Source organism: Acomys russatus, chromosome 8 (assembly GCF_903995435.1).
Source record: "Acomys russatus chromosome 8, mAcoRus1.1, whole genome shotgun sequence".
NCBI classification, from domain to species: Eukaryota; Metazoa; Chordata; class Mammalia; order Rodentia; family Muridae; genus Acomys; species Acomys russatus.
The window spans coordinates 63615358-63635978 of NC_067144.1; the positions used below are offsets into that span (position 1 = coordinate 63615358).

At 39.8% G+C, this 20621-nt stretch overlaps 1 protein-coding gene across 1 annotated transcript; it reads right to left on the reverse strand.

Annotated features, from left to right (window-relative positions):
- Nucleotides 1–5890: 5890 nt before the first annotated feature.
- Nucleotides 5891–19746, reverse strand: Mrpl39 (mitochondrial ribosomal protein L39). Its single transcript, XM_051150160.1, has 10 exons — nt 19649–19746; nt 18954–19160; nt 16933–17072; nt 15323–15422; nt 14316–14383; nt 12591–12703; nt 9795–9860; nt 8786–8939; nt 6797–6844; nt 5891–6048 (listed from the first exon to the last, which is right to left on the reverse strand). The coding sequence occupies exons 1-10, from the start codon at nt 19710–19712 to the stop codon at nt 5998–6000; spliced, it is 1011 nt and encodes a 336-aa protein (XP_051006117.1). The 5' UTR covers nt 19713–19746; the 3' UTR covers nt 5891–5997.
- Between the last annotated feature and the right edge of the window lie 875 nt (nt 19747–20621).

Below are 20621 nucleotides of genomic sequence, written 5' to 3' on the forward strand. Positions count from 1 at the left end.
AATGGTTGGTGCTGAGAATAAACAGCAAGACAAGAAAAATATGAAGATTATATATAATTGTAGGAAGATAGAACTCAAGATTTTGTTTGTTTGTTTGTTTGACACAAAGTCTCTCCTATATAAGCCAGGGTGGCCTATCTGCCTGTGTCTATTTCCTGAGTGCTGAGATTGAAAGTGTATACCACCACCCCTGGCCTAGAACTCATGATTATTATATTAAATGAGACACTCACAACAGGCAGGGAGCTATTTGAGATGAACAGTGAAGATGGATACAGAGAGTTTACAAATGTACTCAATAACTCAATCAGAAACTCCAAGCTGGTTACAATGGAAAAGCATGCACGCATGCATAAACATGTGCTTGGGTGTATTCTCCCTAATGGGTCAATAATATTGCCTGAAGTAGAACTAAAGCCACAATGTTAATTTATTTCCTGAGGGTTTCCTGAGTCCAATGCGCTAGGAAGGGAAAAAAAAATATTGTTACAAACTTGTTTTGACTGAAAGTCTGTAAAATAAAATCCTGAGTTGAGACTGTGTCATTCAACAAAGTTTAAAAAAGAAATACTATCAGTAAGTATGATATATTTCCTTGGTTTGGAAATTTCCAAGCCACGATATTCTACCCTGTCAAAATATATTCACTGGGGAATTTTTAACTTGATGCATTTCTTTTGAACTTAATCACATTTTTACATCTAGCTAGTTTCATTATTAAATAAAAGAAAAGGTGGTTCCCCTATGGTCCTGCAGGGAACCACAGACCTGAATGATGCTCAAACTTCTAGGTTCGCCTACAGTAACACCGAAACCAGAAACTTGTGGGAGAAATGTCACTTTATCTGAGAGTAAAACTGAACTCTAACAGGAAACAGCAGATTCATCTTTTTCTTTTTCTATTGGACTCTGCTGGAGACAAGTCCCTTGAGTCAGTGCTCTCTAAGTCACAAGTGTTTACATAGGTCAAACAGAAGCCACTCGTTTTTGCGTTTCCCCAAAGGTATCCCTAAAGAGCAATGGGAACATTTTCAGATATATTTTAGGACAGACTTGTACTGCCTATCTCACATGTCTTGAATAAAAAACAATAAAATGAAACCCTCAACTAATCATTATAGAATGAAAGTGGGTGCAGTGGGGTTTAACTTTCATATATCATAAAGTGCTATTCTAAATATCTGAGTTGTTTTCTGAATTTTCTAGGGACCTGTAGGCTATAAATTAGAGTATAACACTACATCAAAACTGAAGCTATGCCTTTTGAACTTTTGAATTCTAGAACTGTGAACAGTGGTTTTGTGTCAAAGATGATAATTCTACATATAATATTCTCACCTTCAGAACAGAATTTAAAATGTAATTTTAAGGTTAGATTTTTAGTCACAAATCTTTTTTCTTAATTCCAAAAATTACTAATAAGCATATAGTTAGCTCTTTCCTTTCAAAGCTGGTCTACCTCACCGTCACTCCAACTTTATAACTGTACGTGAACACACAGCTATTCTTTTTTTCTCTTTGCAGGTGGCACAGTCCAGGAAGGGGAAGTGTGTGGTTTAAGTCTTACGCCCTCTCCCCTGGATGCTGGAGGCCTGCTGAAGGCTGTATGCTGTTAATGCTAATTGTGATAGGGGTTTTTGCCTCCGACTGACTCCTACATGTTAGCATTAACAGGATACCATGCCTGTTACTAGCATTCACGTGGAACAAATGGCTGCCGTGGGAGGATGACAGGACCATGAGTCACTCTGCTGGATGAACGTAAACTTCAGACTATCGTTTCTTAACGTACTAATCAGAATCTGGTTACTAGGATGTTCCACTGTGTTAAGATAAGTGTCATTTTAAAGATTTATCAGCAGAATCCCAAACAGCGTTTCAACTTCAAGCCTTCATGTTCATTTTTATCTTTAGTGGAAAAAGAAACTTGTATCATTTTGATTCAAATTTATGTTCATAAACATGTTCAATGCCTCAACCAGAATACAGGCAGAATACACTATAGAGCACATTTCTATAACATCTCTGTAGTTATAATTCAGGGCTGCCATTCTCCCCTAACATTGAGGTTTATGTGGAAAACCTCTTGTAAGACTTGGAATCAGATTTTTTTCCATGTTACAGTTTCTTAGATTTGATTTCAAATTCACAATGCTTAATTTGTGTTTTAGTTTAAGGGATAACTGAGACAACACTGAATTGTTTTTAAATTTTATTAGCCAGGTGGTAGTAGCGCACATTTTTAATTCCCAGCACTCAGGAGACAAAGGCAGGCAGATCTTTGAGTTTGAGGCCAGCCTGGTCTACAGAGTGAGTTCCAGGACAGCCAGGGCTACACAGAGAAACCCCCATCTCAAAATAAAAAAATAAGATAAAGGATTATAAATTGACATGATAAATGATTCGTGAGTGCTACCTGTGTTTCCCTCACAAGGTACAAAAATTTAACTTAGAAATAGTCACATTTAAAACGAAACCCCAAATCTAGGGTCAAGTTCGACAGCTTGGCCATGCAGTCAAGCAGTGTAATCAAGAGACCCACCTCTTCTAAGCACTTCTTCATTCCCTGAATGTGGATGAAGCTCTACAAGGTTGGTGTGGCCACTTACTGGAGATACACAACTATTTGTAAGATAATGAAGAACCGTAGTAAGGTCTTAAAGTCAACCCAAACTCACCCTGCTGCTTTGTCATAGGTAATAACTTGATATACAGAAATTTAATGTTTGAACTTCTATGCCACTTTTCTCTACAATGCTATCACTTACAAACACAGAGACAATTGTACTTGCTATATTTAATGTATATTTGTTCTGAGAGTTTCTCCTGAACATGTTGTCAAACAGCATTAATAGCCAAATAAAATTCCATGGGTTTTCAGTTGGCTTAGACTACTTTGTGTGTGTGTGTGTGTGTGTGTGTGTGAGAGAGAGAGAGAGAGAGAGAGAGAGAGAGAGAGAGAGAGAGAGAGAGAGAGAGATGGCTAGATGGCCCTTTTTCTTTTGCAAAATACAGACTGCAATCAGTGAGGGGAATGTTCCTGCCTGCTAGAACACAGTATCCCCATGGAAGGGCACCCTCCTGCACCCCCACCACCCGACTGCTCTGTGTGCTGCCAAGATAAATTCTTCCTCTAAACCCTTGGATTGATCCTGTGGGTCCACAGAGGTCCTGTGAGGTGAATCACACTCAAGGTGTTTCTTTGGACTGTTACTTCATCTAGCTTCGGGAGTCCTTGCTTTGAGTCTCGATTCTTCCAAATTCTTTTTGCTGCCTACAAGCACAAAGTCACAGCACACTAGGAACAGACTGAGTTGTCTACATTACCTTCCTGCAGTTCTAATCAAAAGGTCTGAACATCATATCACAAGGCAAGTTAATGCCTACTGCATGCCTAGGCAAATAACTTGAGACAAGTCTCAGCTTCTCCATCAGTATGTGTATCTCTATGGTTTGTCTATTCTATAAGGATGGTAGGCTTAGGTGAAATGTCACAGGATAGAGCACAATTTCTACAAGCATTAAGTGTTTAAAAAAAAAACAAACAAACCTTGAAACATTTATATTCCCATCATCGAAATCAAGAGATCTACCAGAGCAGGTGTCCCTAGAAGACTCCAGCTCTACAACCATAATCCCACTGTAACTACCCACATATGTACATGACCCAGAGAGCACCCAACCATTAGGTCTTCTCTAGTGCCTGCTCTCCAAGGCTATTTGTTTACCTCTTCATCATGGACTATTCCTAACATTTCCAGCCATTCCAGAAATTCCTGGGAGCATGAGTAAGGCTGGGTGTGTTTGGAGTGGAGGGTAAGAAATGAGGAAATGTGTGCGTGCTGGTGATGTGGCTCTGACTGATTTAAATGAAGGGCAGTTTTCTGGGGGTTGAGGAAGGAAAAGGTAACTCAAATTTGTGTGCAGAAGACTAACGTGAATGAAGCACTAAATTATGTAGGATATGCAAGAGAATTGCCTAGGCACTGACCCACTTCCCCAGACATTTGCTGAGTTAGAACCCAAGCTTTTCCTGGTCTTCATGGGGGACTCCCAACAAGCAGGAGCAGGGCGTGTTTCTGACCCTGTTGCCTGCCTTTGGGAACCTTTCCTCCTCCTGAGCTGCCTGTCTAGCCTGAAGAGGAAAAGATGCACTCTTACTGCACCTTGATATGCCAGGACTAGTTGATGCCCATGAGAGGCCTTCCCTTTTATATAGAGAAAGGAAGGAGGGTTGGGCTGGGGAATGTGGGAAGGACTGAGGGAGGAGAAAAGGGAGGGGAAACTGCAGTCAGGATGTAAAATTAATTAATTATAAAAAAGAAACCAAGCTTTTGCTACTCACTGTCAACAACTAAATAAATCTACAAGAGAGGTAGGAAGGGGAAGAAAGTTGGGAGACTGAAGCACAAAAAAAAAAAAAAAAAAAAAAAAAAAAAAAAAAAAAAAAAAAAAAAAAGTGGCATACTAGAAATTTTCTGAAAATGCTCAGTACCTGAAAGAATAGGGAAACTGAAAAGGGGAACTTCAAGAAAAATATATGTGGGCAAAATATGCATACACATAAAATTAAGTAAATACATTTAATTGTTTTAATTAAGCAGACCTACTAAGTACCAAGAAGTGTAACGACACGAGAGAGACTGGCACAGCTATATAATATTGTAACTCAATAACAAAGGCAAGGTCCCACAAGTGTCCAGAATGTGCTGCAGCCTGGGGGTGCCGAGCTTCAGGACCCTCAGTCTCATTAGCAGGGTCACTTGCTAGACGTCAACTGGACTCTGGTTCCTGATAGGAAATTGTTTTCAAAATACAATTCCGTATCTAGCCAAACCAACAGCTGCTCAAAGTAAGCGAAAGCCAGTTTAGGAACCCAGTTCACCTTCTCTTAGTGATTTTCCCCTAAGAAGCTATCATAAACATCAGCTCCAGGAAAATGAGAGCTGGACAAGAAAAAGACAACAGACTAGGGGGGAAAAGACATTACACAGGGAAAACGAGGTCTGCAGACAAAGCCTGGGCACCAGCCCCTGGAGTATTCAGGCCAGAATAGGAAACACATTTGGTTTTAGCAAAGTCTTCCCAAAAAACAATAACCAAGGTCTGCTCAAGATGTGAGGAAGCAGATATTTTCAAATACTGCTGAGAATATCCCTTGTCAGAACCTGAGAGCAGGTAATGATGCAGTATGGAGGGGGATATAAAGCTATTCCTTTTCCAGTTCTAATACTGCCATGTATTTTTCATGTTTGGTGATGGTTATGTGTATGCAAATATAGTCAATAGTGAAAGTGTAAAAATCTGAGGTGACACTCCATGGCCTTGGCTACAAATGGCTATTTTAACTGCATGGAAGTTCACTGAATATAGTATAGACTTTGGGTCTAGTTAATTTTGGCGTATGATTTTTTTTTTAATTTGTAACATTTTGATGTATGTATAACTTTTTTAGGAAACATCTTTGGTGGCTAGCATCTGATAGCACCTAACAGACGCTCCAACACCAGAACGCAAACCTACTCAGGTCTTCATACAGGAGGCAGCACAGAGTAAACCAGACTGAGTGAAATCACCTGCATTCCTGTTCTGTTTTCTTGTTTATGAAATAGAAGCACTGTCTTAACAAGTTATGAGAATTAAATAAAATGATCACACCCTAATTCCAGCACTTGCAAGGCAGAGGCAGGATTATATAGCAAGTTCCAGGGCAGGCTTAACTATATACTGAGATCCTGTCTCAAACAAAACAACAGAAAAGCTCTGTTGGGGGCTTAGCATGTCTGCACAAAACAACTACACAGTTAACAGCACCTTCCATCGACAAAGGCATTATTTTGAACAAGGATGTTTACTACACCACTGTTTAAAACAGCAAAACCTGGCAACACATACTGTCTTTTAACATGAGTATATAAATCCACAGAGCAGAAGCAATCGTACATCGTATTAAAAGCTTTTATTTTAATTTACTATACATATTTAAATTTTAGAGCACTACTGGGTAGATACAGTGTCCTCTGTCTGTCTGATTTCATCTTCAGTTACCTGTAAAGACATCAACAGCTTTATTGCTCCTACAGCTTTCAGTTCAACCTTTACCCACACTTCAACCCTCCACTCCCTCTGCTACAAAAACATGTCCCTCTTTCCTTCAGTGATTACAAATAGTTAAACACACACACACAAAAAAAAGACTTAAAAACCAAGTTGCCAATATAAACCACCAAGGGGATCTTATTAAAAATTATATAATCTAAGGCATATTATATGTAGACTTCCCAAGTTTTTCACCTTATTCTTTGCATCTATAAAACAAAACCATTACTATGAGAAAAATTACCAGAGGTGAAACACAAAGTATTCTTTATCAGTGTATCTTACTGTGGGCACAATCAACAGTCATAGCAACTGTAACTCTCACAAATCTTAATTTTTCAAATGCTCGTTAAGTTTACAAAAAAATTTTAAGAAACACACAACTAGGACTTACAGAGCTATGAAGAACAATTATCCTCACATCATTTCTCTCTCAGTTCTACAGCACCATCTGTATGCTAGTAACAAATGTCAAGGCAAATTATAGCTGTGTTCTGGACAAAAAGCCATCGGGATGAACAAGCACTATTAGTGAGATAAATTATTATACTTTGCTTTCTTTGCTTCCTACCCCTGTTTTGTTGTTGTTGATGATGATGTTGCTGTTTTTGTTTAGTTTGGTTTGCTTTGGTTTTGGTTGTTGCTTTATTTCTAAGAAGTTTCCTCATAGAAGGAAATTTCAAAAGCCAAAACTTACCATTTTCCTTGATCTTTCCAAAAGTTTGTGCCATACAGTAAAATGTGCCTGAAAGAAAATATTTGCTATAAATGACATACAGAGGGAAGCTGGAGTTTTTAGATTTATTTTATGTTTCAACTGTGTATATGCATATGCACCATAGCTGTGCCTGGTGCTTGTGGAGGTCAGAAAGGGGCATTAAATCCCTGCAACAAGGGCTATGGAACGTCGTGGGCCATTATATGGGAGCTGGAAGTTGAACCCAGGTCCTCTGCAAGAGCAAGTGCTCTTAACCACTGAGCCATCTCTCTAGGCCCCCAACGGAAGTTTTTAAAAGTCCAAATCTTTCCAGAGCATTTTTAAAAAATCATGTGTATGTGTATGTAGGCATGTGCATGTGCCCAAGAAAGTTAGAGGCCTCATATCCCCTAGAGCTGGCGTTACACGGGATTGGAGCCTCCCCATGTGGGTGTTATGGACCAAACAATCTCTGGTCCCCTGCAAGAGAAGTATGTAAGTGCTGAATCACCTGTCCTGTCCCTTTATGTAGTTTTTTTTTTTAAACCAAGTAAGAAGATACACAGATGTGTGATTATAAAAGCGAATAGGAGGAGGAACTGCACAGAACCCCACTTTGCTTGACAGAGATATGTCATATGTCATTCTTCCTCCGTTGTCCTGACATGTCACTTCCATCATTGAAAGCATATATACCTTGTAAAACAGAATTCCTAGTGGTTTTCGAACTGTCCTTAGAGTAAGATATTCCTCCACCCGACACTCCCAGTCCTCTCCCCACTTCAACCACCCTCCCCTTTCTTTTTCCTATCATGTGTTCTACAATCCTTCTCACTTTATGATCTTTCTTCCCCTCCCCACCACTGTCCCCAACTCCTAGCTGAGCAACTGACAGCTGAAGTGGAGGGAGACTCAGCTCTCTTTCAGGGTAGAGCCGCTGGTAGGTCCACCATACGCTAATGGATGACCTCAGACCCATGAGCATATGGGCAGCACAAACTGGACTCAATGGGAAATATAAAAAGGATGGCACAAAGCTGGTCGTGGACAGAGGATAATGGATATAAGAGGAGTTAAGGGAGGAGGGGAAGGAAATATGACCAAATTAATTGTATACATTAAACATTCAATTAATGAAATTAATAAAAAGATATTGGCCAAGCATCCAGTGCTTTGGCAGCAGAGGAGGGTAGAATAGAAGAGCCAGGGGTATGTAGTCCCCTGTCTCAAACAAACAAATATATTTTAAAAAAATAAAAAAACAGTTTTGACAAAAAAAAAAAAAAAAAAAAAAAAACAATGAAGTGGGAGAAATTATTCTACCCTATTCCGTGCCCTATTTATAGCCGCAGTTATTAACACTGTGGGTATGGCAGAGATGGGTACATGTGATCAATGGAACAGAACTGAAACCGCAGAAGCTGCCCCACCCAGCCAATTTTTCCTATAGCGATGTCCATACCCTGACATTTATTTTCTAAGACATTGCCACTGAAGAAACCAGACACAGGTGTGTGACATCTATTTCTTCTTATAACTGCAATTACCACAAAATCCAGTGTTTAAAAAAGGTGAAAGACAAAGCACTAGCAAGAAGTGGGGGCAACATGGGAAACAACAAGTCTTCCTGATTCCTGAGCACAGCACTAATGGGAGGGAAGAGGTGACACACAAGGCCCAGGGCATTCCAGAGGCCTCACTCACTAACAGGTTCCCCAGTGCCCCTCAATGTGTCATCACTTTTTTCTCCTAGGCTACTTTGGAAAATTAAAAATGATATCTCAATTTGATTGAAAGTTTCCAACAACTGTTTCTTTCTTGAAAACCTTTAATCCTAAATAAATCTGTTTTAAACCATAAAGGAGATGGCAAAATCATTAGTGGAAATTAGAGGAAAATGAAAATGCATGTTCTCCAAATTTTTATAAAATCATGTCTAGAATCAACCCATCCCCAAACTAGAAGAGGTGGAGCTTCGGCTTTACTTACTCTCAAGTGAACAGGTAAAGACAGGCCTTGAAATCTGCGTATGAGGCTCGGCTCAGTGGGCTCAAGACTGTGGACAGCTGACACTTCGTACTGGAAACAAATACTTGTTCTTGGGATAAGAGGCCCTTCACTCACATCAATGAAGTCACCAATTCTGGTTTGAGATAGAAAAATAAGCAGCGAAAACCTTAATATTAAATCACAGTAGTTAGAAAAATGATCTACTTCTCTTTACTGCAATATCTCAACCCAAAAATAACCTGATTCAATCCCTCTGAAAGAACCCCTGACATACAATGTCAGGAGGATAAGCTGCAAAGTAGAAATCTTTTAATTAGGATTCATACAAATATAAAGGATTCTGAGCATCGTGGGACACATAATGCAACTTGTCTAAGACTGATGACGACCTACAACTTTACAGTAACCCACAGTGACCAAGGCTACACTTCAGCATGCAGGACAGACTGAAGGCAGAAATAAAGAACTGGAAGAAAAACACCCTGGACTTTGGGGGAAAGGTTCAGTTATAGGAACATGTGCTGTGTAAGTTTGATGCTCAGCACCTACATAAAAGCCAATCATAGTTACACATGCCTGTAACCCTCATGTTGGAAGACAGAGACAGGTGCATCCCAGAACCTTCCTGGCTGGCCAGTGTGGCTGAAGCCACAAGCTCCCTGTTCAGTGAGAGCTGTGCCTCAAGGAGTAAGGCAGAGAGACTGAAGTGGGAGCCTCACATATTTGAGGCCAGTTGACAGACATTCCATCTCACAAAAACAAACAGAAAGGTGGAAAATACATAAAATGAAAAGCAAAAGCACAACTGTTCCTAGGGATCATATAAAACTCCTGGTTGCCACCACATCCAACACCAATCCAGCAACACGACAGAGTAAGGTAATGACAGCACAGTACACGACACATGCATCTACTTTAATCAGCGCACTTCACTGGGATAACAAAGTTAGGCTTACTGTAGCATAGATGTGCAATTTTCAACTCTTACCTGTGTAACTTGACTATTCTCTCAGGACTCTGAGATGCTTTCTCTTCTATGAAGTCCACTTTGTACCTGAAAAGCAGTACAAAAAGTAAGTAAATAAATAAATAAATAAATAAGCCTCCCTTCTACTTGCACTTCCGAGGTTGTTTCAGTTGGAGCTTCCTACTCCTCAGTTCCCTCTCCTCAGGCTTCAACCCAGAACTCCAACCAAGTGGACACTTCTGGTCCTGCACTGTGCTCATCTCCACTTCTCATCGCCTCTTTCCACTGGCCTGTGACAAGCCCAGCTGCCTGTTAACCTAGCTCTTTAGCCACCTTCCATTTCCCTTCCAAGGGCAGTCTATCCTACTTCCTCATTCTTACTTAAGTATCTGCCTTAAAGTAGCATCTTGACTTACAAGTGTAAGCTTCCACTGAGGCAGTTAGATTCCCCACACCTTTACCCCTAATCCGTATCTCTCTTCTGTGCTAGAGACCCAAAATATCCTGACATCCACCAGGGCATTCCACAAACACCTTAAACCCTCAGTCACCAAACTGAATAACAAAAAGAAAAAAAAAACCCTCTTTTCTAATTTAAACATGTTTTTTAATGATTTTCCTATCTCAATATCATAACATAACCATTCATGTATCTAAGTGAGAAACCAAAGAGATTTCCTTGATTCTTCTAACACCTCACTCCTAGATGAACTGCATCACCAAGTCCTACCAATTCCACCACCTGCAGTCTCTCGAGTCCATCAAGCTCTGCCCGTATAACTACTGCACACTCATTACTCACAGGCTGGGTAAAAGCTTGCTAAGAAGTTTTCCATTTATCCTTGAGTGCCAAGTAGATATCAAGTAGGCATGAACATGAGGTCATGAATTATGGTGCAGTGGGGAGCACTGGCTTACACCAGTCATCCCTCTGCCAGGCACCCATACAGATGAAGGGGACAACTGAATATATCTCTGTCCTAACCCTCCTTTACGAGACGCTCTTGTCAGCTGCAGGCCACTGATGGTACCTTCACTTCTCTCAGAAGCAGAAGCTCCAGTCACTAAATAGCCTTCCGTAGTCCAACATTCTTGTCCTCTTAAATTTACCCAAAACTATTCCCCTTCCTCTCATCACACAAAGATAAGATACCAATGTCTCAAAAGTCCCTACAGACTATGACAGCTGATTCAGGAAAAGGAAATTCCACCAAACACAGGATGGAAGTTAAAAGTACACTGTCAGTAACACAACTACAGAGCGCTTACATATGTGAAGAGATAGAAAAAATATTCCAATGTAAGTACGCACTGGATTCTGAGCACTTGGGATTGGAAAGAATATATAATATGTAGCAGGTTTGATATGGATCGTGAGTTAAATTAACATTTTAGTATCACAGATTTTTTAATGTAGCTACTGAAAAATTTACAAAAAAAATTAGATACATAGCTTAATAATATTTCTATTATTTGATTTACTATATACAGTTGGTTTGACCTATGGTACTAGTGCTATATACAGTCTAGATAGATTAAAAAAATAGATTAGGACAAAGTACACTGAACTAGAATACGCTAAAACCACTTCACAGGAAAGAGCTTCACAGCCAGTCCTTTGGGAAACAGCAACTTCTACCCTCTTTTTTTAGGATGGGGGGCAGGCTTTATTTTGCAAGTGGGCTAGCAGTGTGCATTTTTCACTTCAGCATTATTAATGTCTATGGAAGATACAAGGTATACCGCTTTGCAAGGTTCCAACCTAGAGAAAAGTTGAGGAGCCTCAAGAATACATTTATGACAAAATATCCCTATAAGAATCTGTGAGTCTACTGCTGCACACCTAAGCAGAGTCCAGTCCTGGCCCATTACTAATTCCAAGGTATGCATTGTGATTTTAGGCTACATAGTTTTTTTGTTTTCAACAGAGGTTCCTTTCCAGTTACTTTTAACCTTCCATTCCATGGATACTCAAATTCAGTTCATTCTTCCAAACACAAGGAGAAGGGAAGCTACCATTTGAAAGGGAAAAGAGACTTGAGAAGCAAAGTTGGATTTAAAATGCTGACAAGTCCATCAAATGGCTATTTTACACAAAGAAGATTATGACCTGAATGCATACATATTGTCCAAACTGCTTGCATTTCCAGTCTTACCCTTTTCACTTGGAGTGGAAGAATAAAGGAGAAAGGCAGCCAAGTACACAAAATAATACAGTTGTTTAGCATAGGTTATCACTTCAGAGTAGAAGGAAAAAAGAGAAGCATACTATCTTGATTAAAGGAGAAGGGATGGCCTCAGAAACAGAAAGCTAAAATGTAATGAGAAAGCTATTGAGGGAGTAGGAACCACTTTTTTCCGGGAATCAATTAGCAATGAGATGAATAAATGACAACACAGAAAGAGAAATGTGCTACAGAAAAATAAATCTTAGGGCAAAAAAATAAAATGAAGCCTTACATAAATATTAAAGTTCCTGCTGAGCATGGCAGTGTAAGAGGCCTGCAACCCCAGGTATTCCAAACACTAAGACAGGAAAGTGAGAAGTTCAAAGTCTACCGGCACGACTCAGTGAGACTGTGTCTGAAAAATTAAAAGTAAAAAGAGGGCTGGAAACATAGCTCAATGGTAGAGTACTTGCATAGCACACACTAGGCGCTAGGTTTAACCCCCAGTACCAAAAATAACACACACACACACACACACATACACACTTTATATATAAAGTAAAATAGCAGCATTTCTTAACGGCTGAATATTCATCATTATATGCTATTCTTAGAGGCCGGCCTTGTTTTAAAGGCAGCCAACACTTACTTATTATGTTGAAATATTTCTAATGCCACTTTTGCATCAACTTCCAGGGTTTCAAAGGGAAGGTCCCTATACATTAAAGCACGGACATCTTTTGTGAAAGACTGTAGGTTCTCCTGAAAGAAGAAAGAACCAACCATCAGTAACCATTCACCCAAAAGCATTTCTCCCTAAGTCAGAAGACAAAACTGTACACTTGGTGCTGCAGATCTAAATTTAAAAGAAGGAAGAAAGGGAAAACAAATTTATCATAACATTTTTCATTCATAGTATTTGAATATGTAGACCACATACATTCTTCCAATTCCAGAAGCTAAATAATTCATAAGATATTATACTGGTTAGTTAAAACTGTTAAAGATAAATCTAAAGACAAAAATTTACCATTTCACTCTAAATATAAAAATAAATGTTTACTAAAATTAAAATGCAACAAGTAGAAAAACCAAAAAAAGCAATGAGACCCTTCCCACATCAATCTCACTAATTAAGAAAACTCTATACAGACTTGTCCATAGGCCAGTCTGGTAGGGGCATTTTCTCAATTGAAATTTGTTCTTCCCCTATGACTCTGTCTTCTGCCAAGTTGACAAAAAAACAGACAGCACACACAGTAAGCATTCTTACTGAGCAATCTCTCAAGCTCAGCTTCTTTATTTTATATTCTGGACATCCTAAAAACTACTCCCTTAAGAATGGTACTTAAAACGTTAGGCATGGTGGGACACACCTTTACTACCAGCATTCAAGAGCCAGAGGCAGAGACAGGCAGATCTTTGTGAGTTTGAGGTCACCTGATCCACATAGTTAGTTCCAGGCCAGCAAAAGGAAGGAAGGTAGGAAGGAAGGAAGGAAGGAAGGAAGGAAGGAAGGAAGGAAGGAAGGAGCGAAGGAAAGGAAAGGAAAGGGAAGGGAAGGAAAGGGAAGGAAAGGAAAGGAAAGGAAAGGGAAGGGAAGGGAAGGGAAGGGAAGGGAAGGGAAGGGAAGGGAAGGGAAGGGAAGGGAAGGGAAGGAAAGGAAGCAGGCTAGCCAGCCCACGGATCTGTGCCAACTTATCAGTGCAAAGGAAAAGAACCTGAAAGTGAAAGGACTGATGTGCATTCCTACCAAGACATTGAGAATCACAAGAAAAGCACCTTGTGGTGAGGGTTCCAAAACATGGGATCACTTCAAGTGAGAATCCACAAGCAACTACTGGCTTACATGGTCCTGAGGTTGTTAAGCAGACTACTTCAATCAGTATTGAGCCAGAAGTGGAGGTTGAAGTCACCATTGCAGATGCCTAAGTCAACTATTTTAATAAATTGACTCAAAAGAAAGTCAGGCGTGATGGTGCACTCTTTTAATCCCAGCACTCGGGGAGGCAGAGGAAGGCAGATCCCTATAAGTTCAAAGCCAGCCTGGTTTACAAAGTGAGTCCAGGATAGCCAAAGCTACACAGAGAGACCTTGTCTCAAAAAAAAAAAAAAAATTGTCTGACTTGACTACTATGAATACCCTAATATAAACATAAATATCACAAACAAACTGGAAAATCAACAGAGAAAGGAAGAATGGGTGGATGATAGATTGATGACAGACAGATAAACAGATAATAAACAGATGAATACTCTCAGAGAGACTGTCTTATGTGTCTTCAATGTCCAGGACCATTCAGCAGTATTGACAGCACAAGTTTGCAGAGAATAATACAGACTGAAAAAGTAATGCTCCAAAGAGCATACTTACTTTTGTTGGGGTCCACTCATCCAGCCTCTTATCCAAGGCAACATCATAGCAGAAGGCTCCAGCAATCACTGGAGAGCCAACAGCAAGTCAAAGAGAAAACACAAGGACAAACCTGTTAGGGCAAAAGATACTAATCTACAACTAATTAGGTAGATCATAAAATAAAGTTAGCAACTGCTGCTAACTCTACAAACTATAAAACTGTCTTCATGATCCCAGCTACTTGCTAGGGAATCATAAAATGCCCCTTATCAAAAACATTAGTTCATATTTTATCAATCTAAAAAGTATCATGTTTTTCCCTAAACATACACATTTTCTTCATGAATATTACATTATCACTACAGGAATTTTAACTGAATTTAACTGAACTAGACACAAAAACTACAAAAACATATAAATTAATATGTACAAAAATAAAATAATTAAATAAAAGAACTACAAAAAACAAGACACTTAAGTATAGGAATGACTACAAGAGATGCTCAATTTCTTTATAATATCCTTAGATATCTTCATTATATCTATGCATACATATATTTTTTTTTTAATTTCACACATTACGTCTATACATAATGGTGAGAAATTCTGATTTTAACAGGATTACAGACTCTGTACCTCACACCTCATCAATGTGGTGCCCCTCTATGGTCATATTTCTGAAGACTGGAACTAGCTAAGTGGCTAAGCCTTCCCATCATCCCATTTCCTCACCCTGTCACAAATTCAATTTAGAAATAGTCGTAAAATGGGGGGGGGGGGGACACCACTATGACAGTGTAATTCCATGATGTTTGTATTCAAGAGTAACTAGTTTTATTGTGTTAATTACTGACTTATCAGATTATTCACATGGCATCCGAACAGCAATTGTATTACCTACAATACATTAAGTACATGCATAATCTTTTACTAGATAAAGTCAGAAATAAAGCCTGTACATAATCAGAAATAAATACCAAAACATTCACAGATCTTAAAAGTATAAATACTGATCTATATATTACCAGGAACTTCTGGTGCTCTGACCAAGCTGACCACATATTCATCTTTGAACGCCCTTTCTATTGCACAGCCCATCATCATAGCACAAGAACGCCAATAAGCCTACAGAAAGAGACACACACACATGTAGTACACTGACATTCATTACCGTTTCTACAGTATTAAATTTTAATTGACTCTTGGCTTAGCACATATGTTTCCAATACCAGCCGATGCTCCCAAAATGAACAAGCACTAAGACAATAAAACTCTATTGTGCTTTTGGCAAACTACCTAGGTTCACTTCCAGACTTTCCCACTTCGTAACTAGTAACCTTAGTCAAGTTGTAGAAGCTTCCTTTTACCATTTATTCATCGAAAAATGGGAAGAAAAGAAATAGGAAGAAAAGCACCTACTCTATAGAGTTTACCTGAGATTAAATGAACACCTATAATTTACTTAGACCAGTACCTTATACATAATAGTCAGTGTTACTGCTGCTAACATTTCTATCATCTCCTTGTCTGTCATTCCTTTTTTTTTTAATTGTACGTGTATATAAGTGTTCATGCTTATCTGTATACGTACCATGTGCATGTGGTGTCTACAGAAGCCCCTGGAATCCCAGTTAGTACACGTTTGTGAACTACCATAAGGGTGCTGAGGACAGGCACCTGCATCTTCTGCAAGAGCAGCAAGTGCTCCCAACCAATCAGCCATCTCTCCAGCCCCTAAGTATGTCATTTCAACAGACATTTATGAAGCATTTCCTGAAGTCAAGGACTAGATCCAAGAAGGAATTTACCCCTATATTCACAGAAGCAGGGATCTAGTGCATCCAACAATAAGAAGAAAACATCGTATCTAGAGACACTAGCCAACTCTTGCTAGAGCCAAAAGAATTTTAACAAGCGGAAACCTAGTAGGTTCCAAGAGCAGATTGCATTTGGCTAAACCATAAGATACAAACAGAATTTTTAAGGGGAAAGGAAGTGATCTGTATTGAAGGAGGAGCATCAGCAGAAGCAGAGATGATAATAAAATATAAATCATTAGCCACCAAGTACTGACAAGGAAGAGGAGAAAAGTTCCAGTAGGTGGTAAAACAAAAAACAGAAGACTAGCAAATCAGAAAGCTATGTTAACTTTACCATGTAGGCAAGTTCTTCAAGTCACTAATTAAACTTAATAGAACTGCAAAGGATGAAGGGTTTGGGGAGGTTTTGTTTTGGATTTGGGTTTTTTGGTTTTTCAAGACAGGGTTTCTCTGAAGGGTGATGTTTTGAGTAGTAAAAGTAAAGGGGTTATGGGTGGAACAGAGAATAAAAATTACTAAAATCATCCACAGAATATGGTGAGTTCCAAACAAATTCAAGTTATATCAGTAGGAATGGAATTCCCAATGATGTAGAGGGTTATCAAGAGTTATAAGAATAAATGTCATGCCCTATAGTTTTCTCAATCCAAAATACAGACAAGTTGATACCACTAATATTTTAAGCTACGAAAATACCTAAGCTGGGCAGTAGAACACAACATTTGAGATTAGCCATATTTTAAGATTTTACACTCCATAAGACATAGGTTTGATTTAGAAGGAGAAGAAAAAAAAATGGGGACAAAAGAAAATACCTTATTCACTTCTCTTGGATCAGGGTCTTTGAAAGTAAGAAACTTAATCTCACAGGACTTGGTCAAAGGCTTATACATGTCCCACGGTTGTCCGTCCACAAGAGCCAGAATGGACTTCCTGCAGTACCACTCACTCAAATCTGAAATGTAAAATTGATTGATGATCTAAATCTAACAAAATCCAAAGTGAAATTTACAATTGTAAGTACTACATTATTATACAAAACAAAGGAAGCAAGATTCTACTGGTTATTTTTTTGCAGAAATGTTATATATTATATTAAAAAACACACAAAGGCATTATTAACAAAATTATACAAGCCTTTAATGATATTTATTAAAGCTAAATCCAGTCTGATATTAATGTTTCAACTTATAAAATAAGCTTCAAAGAGCTATAGTTAAATATTCAAAGAGAAATAACATGAATACATGGATTGATGCACAGACAACTTAAAAGAAAAGGAAAATATACCTGTCTAAGACAAAACACCATGACAATAAAGCAAGTTGGGGAGGAAAGGGTTTATCCAGCTTACACTTCCAGATGTAATCCATTACTGGAGGAAGTCAGGACAGGAACTCAAGCAGGGTTGGAACCTGAGGGCAGGAGCTGATGCAGAGGCCATCAAGGGGCGCTGCTTACTGGCTTGATTCCCTTGTCTTGCTCAGCCAGCTTTCTTATAAAAACCCAGGACTACTAGCCCAGGGATGACCTCACCCACAATGGGCTGGGCCCTTCCTCATTGATCACTAATTGAGAAAATGCCTTACAGCTGGATCTCTTGGAGGCATTTCCTCAACTGAGGTTCCCTCCTCTCTGATGACTCTAGCCTGGGTCAAGCCAGTACAGTATCTATACACTCACATAAACTGTTTAAATTATCCCTGAGTCTGATTCTCAAACCAGCTCTTTCTTCCATTTTTCCATTACAGACATTTCAAATTAAATACTGTTGTTACCATTGTAAAATTATGAATGTGAATTCACATGTAAGCCAATCACCTCTAATCTGTTCCATTACCAAACATAAGAAAATTCTACCCTGATCACATATTTTACACATACTCATGAAACTTATCAAACTACAGAGTCATTAATAGGTATATACATTCCATAACAAAGGTCTTAGAGGTCATGATGAGAAGGGCTCAGAAACTTCCCCTCTGCAGACTACAGTATGTATAGAACTCCATCATGGCCTCAGGTTTGTCTTACTCTCCTCTCCTCTATAATCTCCTACTGTCTACCACGCAGCCCATGCTAAGAAATACATGAAAAACCAAATGAGTACTTATCACCAGCACTTTTTTCAGTGCCAGAGTAGAGCGAGACTGAGGACAAGTACCTTAAGCTAGTTTCAGACGGCAACTAATGCTGCCAATTACGTAAATGGTATTATCATGGGCCCTTTAAAAGTTTAAAGACAATCAAACATGCCTGTATACTATTTGTGAGATACTTAAATTTAAGTATCGCATCTATCAATTCTATCAAAGCCCTATCCAACTGTCTTCAGTGTCCCTTTAAGCCCAAGGATCTAACAATATAAACAAAACAATTAATTTAACATTCACTACACTTATGTCTGTACTAAACAAAACCACAACACAGGGGGCAAGTAGCAAGCAGATGAGACATCTATTCAGTTAGAAAAAAAAAAGCTAAACAGAAAACGGTAGAACGAGAAACTCAAAATACTTTAATGAGACCTACTGGATAAATGCTCCCAGAAGATGGAGAGATAGTCTCTCCAGCACCATTCAGACCCATTATTCTCTGGAGGTTGGGGGTAGAGCTCCCTAAACTTAGTCATATTCAGGCAAACTTGGGAGACAGCCTATACCCCAGAAATTCTGCAATATTCACAGTACCCACAAAGCAAAAGTGATCGTGAATGACAATATGGCTCCAAATAAATTCTATAGCTTTGCAAAAACAATTACAGCATTTTCCCTCTGCGGGGTTCGACATAGCTCCTGTAAAATGGTCAAGACTGTATGCTGATTCTGCTACTTACGCATGGCACAACTGTAAGGAGTTGAAATGTTTTTATTCATCACGAAGACAGTGCCAGGATCAGTTTTCCCAACATGCTTAACTTCGATCTTCTCTGTTCGGGGAGTTAACGATAACTGCCTACTTTTTTCCTTATTAAAAAGATCATTCCGCATTTCTGTCAGTTCTGTGGGTGACAGCTGAGCAGCTGGCGACGTCACTATAAATCCTACGAAGAAATAGAAGTAGCTTACTATGGGGCTGAAACAAGTATAGACAGCAGTAGAATTTTGCAGAACATACATCAAAACTTCGACCCGGGCATACTTAAACCACTTTATAGCAATGGATCCCCGCCTCTGATTTACTCTCACATAGCCACCGATTCCTCAGTGGCGTCCCAAAACCAGACTCGGCGGGAAGCAAAGCAAAGTTGTAGTTGGAAAGGATCTGGGAGAGGACAAGAAAGCTCCAGGAAAGCGGAAATCCCATGCCCAAACTATCAATGTCTGGCACAAGAAATTCTGAACTGTTCTTCCAAACCCCAAACCAAGGGGTTTGGCCAGGCAAGCCCCAGTACTCACTTCCTAGAGGAGATGGGGTCACGTTTGCAGGAGACTAGGGCCCCACAAGAGCCGCCCATGCCCGCGTCCCCTCTCTTTCCCCAGATTCCTGCACCTCAGATTGTCTTCCCAGACTGGGAAAGCAAAAACTCACTCCGGCAGGCCCCGCATCCCGAGCCAGGCCACGAAAGCAGCAGCCTTCCAACAGTGGTAGCCATGGCTCCCAAGACAGCCAAAGTAGAATCGGCGTCCGGGTCCTTTTCTTCCCTCTTCCCCCCCGGAAACCCGGGACGCGCGCCGGAGGTTCCGTAGGACGGAGCGGCTCAGGACCTGGCGCTGGGCTTGAGCGGCGCCACGTGGGGGCGCGTTCGTGCTTCTCAGCGGATTAATCGCACTTTGCCCAGAACAGAAAGTTCTCCAAGGTGCAGGAACCAGCCGGTGCTGGGCTGCCTACGGAGCAGCTTGGTGTCTCCTGTACAAGAGGAGTCACACAAGCGCCTTCTGGGCAGAAAAACTAGGGGAGGACTTTTTGGTTTGCTTCTTTAGACAATATGGCCAACCACGAGGGATACAACTCTAGATGGTGAAAATAAAGAGTTTTCCAACGGTGCGTTTTTAGGTCCGCTTCAGCGGGTCTGAGCCCTGAGCCCTGTTGACTGTTTAACTGGCCATGTTGCTGTGGTCTTGAAACACATCATGTTGATTTCAGAAAGAACGCCCTAAAACACTTTGAATGATCTAGGCGCGTTTTCATGGAGTCTTTAGCGAAAGCAGAGTATACTTCACTTTGTGTCTCTTCCGTGGTATATCCCAAAAGCGCAAACCGTGCTGCACTGCATAGTTGGCGCTCAGCAAATATTTGTGATGACTGTCTGTAAAAAACAAAACAAAACAAAACACTGCTACATCTAACGTCTGCATGTTACTTGTTGGAGCAGAAGTCGATACTTACAAAGCTGAACTAATATAGTTTTATAAATTTAGTCAGGAACTTCCATGCGACCTCTTCTTTTAACTTGCAGTAGAGTACACAGACACCAGCTGGAAGTGTCAGCTGGGGCACAAATAATGCCACACAAATGTGCTGTCTCCTTGGCCCAAATAATACATATTTACAACTGCATAGG

Coding starts and splice junctions, on each gene's coding strand:
- Mrpl39 (XM_051150160.1), bottom strand. CDS start 19,712: ATGGCTACCACTGTTGGAAGGCTGCTGCTTTCGTGGCCTGGCTCGGGA. Junction 19,161..19,648: donor GGGATGCGGGGCCTGCCGGA/GTGAGTTTTTGC, acceptor ATTTCTTCGTAG/GATTTATAGTGACGTCGCCA. Junction 9,861..12,590: donor GAAATATTTCAACATAATAA/GTAAGTGTTGGC, acceptor ACTGCTTTTCAG/GTACAAAGTGGACTTCATAG.